This window comes from Cynoglossus semilaevis, chromosome 4 (genome assembly GCF_000523025.1).
Source record: "Cynoglossus semilaevis isolate Cse_v1.0 chromosome 4, Cse_v1.0, whole genome shotgun sequence".
NCBI classification, from domain to species: domain Eukaryota; kingdom Metazoa; phylum Chordata; class Actinopteri; order Pleuronectiformes; family Cynoglossidae; genus Cynoglossus; species Cynoglossus semilaevis.
The window spans coordinates 3,110,577-3,115,702 of record NC_024310.1 but is presented as its reverse complement, the minus strand read 5'-3'; the positions used below and the strand labels follow the sequence as shown (position 1 = coordinate 3,115,702).

The window sequence follows — 5,126 nt, the reverse complement described above, 5'->3', positions numbered from 1 at the left end:
TCAAAAGCATGTCTCGGCACACGCAATTCAGTTTCGAGGCTTTGATCAATTTCAAAGGCATTGCTCCAAACATATTCTTCCTTCCTGCAAACACTGAAACTCAGCCTTCTCTCTTTTTTTTTAACTCCGATTCGGAAACGGTTGCTTCCGACAGTGCAGCGGCAGCAGCAGAAGTGCACTCTTCATGTTGCCTTCTCTCGGCCGAATCCTGGATCTTTACTCACAGAGGCCAAGTGGGCATCTCTCTAGCGGGCTTCCTGTCTGGTTTCACCTCAGTGTTGTTGTTGTTGTTGTCGTAGTACCCCACACGGCCTCAGTCGGAGTCATCGCCATCATCCTCATCATCAGAGCTGGGGCCCTCCTCCTCTGAGGAGCTTGAATCTTTGGTGCTGGCATCTGAGATCATGCCATCTGAACTGTCAATCTCTAAAGATGTCTCTGACACGTAGAGGTGGACTGACCGTGAAGTGTGGCTGGGACACGCACAGAGAGTGGGGACACGGCGACATGCAAAACAGGGTAAGAGGAAAGTAGCAAACACACATTTACTCACAGAAATATGCGTGCATGAGTGACAGATGAATGAATTATTCATGTAATGGAATGCGCTAAGGTCAAACACACACACAGGGGTAAAGGACAAGGAGAAGGAAGACAGCAGCAGGGACAAAGGGTTAGGATCACACAAGTGGGTTCAGCGCCGACGCAGCAGAGGACTGATTTTCCCTTTTTCTCTGTGAAAGATTTAAATTTAGGGCTGGATAAAAAAAAAGAGCACCTCTAAATTCAACGACAAACGTTGTCAATTTCACCAGGAAGGGGATAACTTTTCAAACCCAGTGGGAATATTAATGAAAACCAAATGTGGCACCTGTTACAGAAAGATCTGAAAACACCAAAGAGAGAAGCACAGAGTGGATGACCAACAGTGGATTTGTTCAAAACAGACAAGAGATAATGTCTGAAAAACTGTTATAATAAAAAGTAAATAAGTAAAGTAAATATCTTTTTTTACAAAAATGAAAAAAATGAAATGTCTGTTTCCAACAAGTGCTCATCATCAGGCCATGATTATATAATGTAGTTGGATAAAGTTTGCAGTAGCAAAAATAAAAATCAGTCTCTTAACACCACAGGATGTCAAAACAAATACAGCAATAAGACTTCAGCAGTGAAAACAAATCCAAGTGTTTGATTGGTGAGGCTGCAGCTCAGCACAGCTCCCCATCATGTGGTAAATTGAATTAAATGTTAGCTTTAAACTGCATCTGTGTTATTCTTTGCGAATACATTGCATTTTAATGTCAACTAATTCTATTAGTTGGTAAACAAACAGCGGGATTTTTTTTCCTCGTCCACAACAACACATTTTTCTATCCAAAGAAAAAAAATCAAATCTGTAGATCAGAAACTCGACTTAGCAAAAGTAGAAAAACTGGATGGTAAGAATGTTGATAGATATAAAAATGACAAAGGCACGTGGTGATGTGGCTACAGATACACATCTTCCTACACAAAGAAATGTTCTAGTTTTTCTATTCTGCTTAGAACTGCCCAACAATGGCTCCGTATTTGCACCAGCAACAGAACAGTAGTAGAACAGTAGTGTGAAGGAGAGAGAGAAACCGTAAGAAAGAGCACCACATGCCCCGTTTTCCCACAGTTGGACAGAGCGAGAGATAGAGAGAGAGATAGAAAGAGAGAGAGAGAGAGGACACGTGGTTCCTCCTGTTTGTCTCTCTGTCCATGTCTTCCTTTGCCTTCGTGTTGCTCTCGGTCTTACCACGCGGTGGGGTCTTTTCTTTCTTTACGAGGAGCTTCCACGTTGTCTTGCAGCTGCCTCTGTCCCTTTTTCTTGCACCTCCTGCAGGACATGACGATGACGAGGAGGATGAGCACGCCGGCGATACTGCCTGCGATGATCAAGACCAGACGTAGGATCTCAGAGAAAGAGGCTGCGGGTGAGAAGGACAAAAAGGAAAGCGAGTGTTTTTGAACAACTTTTTAACGAGTTTCATGGAGACTTTCCAAGAATTTTTAGTTAAAAAAATTGCGGAACATTGTGTCGACCGATGGCTGTTGTTCAGATTCAAATTATGATCTCTCCATCCATCCATCCATCCAACCACTGATCCATCATCCACCCATCCATTTATATACATTATACATCAATAAACCATCCATCCATCCATGCATCCATCCACCTCTCTCCTAGCCTTTAAAACCGGAACAAAAACGTAAAATTATTCATTATATAAATGCTAACATAATGATATACAAAATAAAATTAATTAAAAATAATATTAACACTCACTGATTATTCACAATGTCTGTTCAGTTGTTCAGACAAGGCCCAGGCTTTTGTTTTACATCTAATAAAACCAGATGGTTGGATTTTACCCACAAACCAACAAACAAGATGGCCTTCATCTACAGCATGCCATCCATGTGATCCACAGTGATCTTAGGGCAGAAATGATGCCATCCATATGATCCACAGTGATCTTAGGGCAGAAATGTACACATTTTTTCTTTATGTTTGTGAAATGCCCAAACGTCAATCCTCTGACCTGTGGTGACAACGCGAAGTCGTATCTCTCCCACCTGGCCATGAACATCCGGTGGATTCTTGACCTGGCACACGTATGTGCCGTTGTAAGTGAACTTGACCTCTCGAATGATGATTGATGCATCCTGACCCATGATGTCACCGGCCCAAACGATACGCTTTTTGAATATGCCCTCGAGGGGTGGATAGGGTTGCTGCTGGTAGTGGAACACCTACGGTATGAGGGAAAATGAGAAAAATAGGTGGATGTTGTGACAAAGACATAAAACGTCAACTGCAGGTACCGGGGAAGGAGATTGTATTTTAGAATTTATATATACTGCAAGAAAAAGGGAGACATAAGCCTAACAGGCTGAATATTTTTCGCTCCATTATCGTCGTGCACTCACACAGAGATACACACACACACACACACACACTTGTCGATACACACTCACATACGTGCTGTCTTGGCTTCTCCGCAGGGAGCTGCATGACTCACCACCTCCTCTCAGTTTGCTGAGGGGGCGGATGCTCCCTGACACGCTGACGGAAGTTTGATCACAAACGGTCCAATAGACACACTCACCGACTCTTCTTGTCCCGGTTTGAGGGGTCTGAACGTCCATGTGATGACAACGGAGTTGACATTAATTGGCGCCGAACTCTCAAACGTGCACTTGAGACGTGCATCAGTCCCGTTGACTGCCTCCATTTCCCCAGATGTGTACACACGTATCCCCCTGACCTGCAGCACGCCTGTCGAAACACAAACATATGGCGTTGATCACGTGCGATTACCCTCAGCACGGAAATCCAGCGACGTCTAAATCGATACATGAATCAAAGCCTTTGGAGAGGAAAAACAACTGCATATGCAAAAGGCAGAGTAAAATGCATTTTTAATTCAGCCTCATCAGTAATCAGAGGCAATTATTGATTTATAACCTGTAAACAATCCAAACATTCTAAGAAAAAGATTACATCTTAAAGGCATGGTACGCATCACTCGTGTATAAAATAATAAGGCTAGGTCATACAAGAGCAATCCTCCATTCATGTTTCATTAACATCGAATAGATTTTACACACCTGCAAAAACAGTATTTCAGACTGAGTATTTTTTAAATTAGACCCTGTAAGTGGCAGCAGTGCTTGTTAAACACAAAGAAAAAGTAGAAGCTAGAGAGAGAGGGGTTTTTTCCGTAGCTTTATGTTTCACAATGCAGTTAAATTCTGGCACATTGTGGCCAGAAGTCAAGACATCCACAGAGCAGCGGGGCTGTTTTTAGCCACTCCGTGGCATCATCACTCCAGTTATTATGGCAGCTGACAAACCTCAGCGTGTGGTCGGTCTCCTCAGCACCAGGAACTCGGTCTGACACTCAGTACAACATTAATAATGAATATATGTGTATTATTTATATTACAATATTAATAATGAATATATGTGTATTATTTGCATATTCAAATGCGTACATTGACATCACCCAACTTTCAAAAAAAAAAAAAAAACAGGAACTACACCGGGAGTGTCAAACATACGGCCCGCGGGCCAGAACTGGCCCACCTGGGGATTCAATACGGCCCAAACACTGCATGTTAGTGATGTTTTACAGGTAATTATGTATCTAATCAGGCTGCATGTGTAAGTATCTGAACCGAAATGAGTTTGACACCCAAGGACCACACGCTTAATGTTAAAATACTACCATCTAAATGACACAAAACTGCACACTGCTCCTTTAAAAATAATCCCTGTTGCCCTCTGCTGCCCTGAATGTGTAAACAGATTCCAGGTCAGTGGGTCAGAGCTGATGGTCCACTGCGTACTGTATCATATTTGGACATTGACGAAATCAATCTGTACACGATGTGATGGATCTATTAAATGGAGAATGAATGGACTGCAAAAGCAGGGAGCAATATTGGCAACAATTTGGTGCTTTTTATATGATGATGGATGGAGCTCACCAGAGTAGAACCACATGCACACACACACACACTCACAGAGAGGATTCACACAGAGAGACTCAGGAGGATGAAGCGTCTAAGGCAGAGATGTGTTTAAAGCTGAGTCCTGGCCTGGCAGCCGGTCAACAGCCCATCAGTAATCAGACCCAGACTCTTAGAGTGTAGAATTCTGAGAATTTGTGACTTTAATCCAACTTCACTCCGGTGCAGCCCCACCTGGTGAGAGTGTGCAGCGTTTAAAGACGTTTCCAAATGAAGAGGGTTTACGCGCCTGCCGTCTGGTTGATATCAGTCACACTATTTTTAGGACAAACTCAAACTCCGTATGTTCCAACATTATCAGAAGCCAATGCCGTGGCACACGGCAGACAACTGTCTGCAGAGCTGATGTGCTCAGTAACCACATTAGCACACATTTATATTGGGGAATTTGAAATTTACTGGGTGAAAAAATGAAATGATTTGAGGAAAGGAGGCGAATCTAGACGTGTACTTTGTCCCAAATTCTAATGGTAAACTAACCAGAAAAATATTGGCCAGCAGGATCTTGGCTGCTCACCCACAATAATCTGCTCCTTATCAGGCTGGAAAGAGTTTCCTGTGAG

The 5,126-nt window shown here is 42.9% G+C and overlaps 1 protein-coding gene across 1 annotated transcript in view; it reads right to left on the bottom strand.

Moving 5' to 3' along the window:
- Positions 1 to 6: 6 nt before the first annotated feature.
- Positions 7 to 5,126, bottom strand: part of LOC103377689 (myelin protein zero-like protein 2) — a 15,501-nt gene continuing 10,381 nt past the window's right edge. Inside the window, exons 2-5 of the mRNA XM_008308581.3 lie at positions 3,138 to 3,307; positions 2,571 to 2,781; positions 1,784 to 1,955; positions 7 to 473 (exon numbers count right to left, since the gene is read on the bottom strand). Coding sequence (XP_008306803.1) covers positions 314 to 473; positions 1,784 to 1,955; positions 2,571 to 2,781; positions 3,138 to 3,307 — 713 coding nt within the window. The 3' untranslated portion in view covers positions 7 to 313. The remainder of the gene's footprint in view (positions 474 to 1,783; positions 1,956 to 2,570; positions 2,782 to 3,137; positions 3,308 to 5,126) is intronic.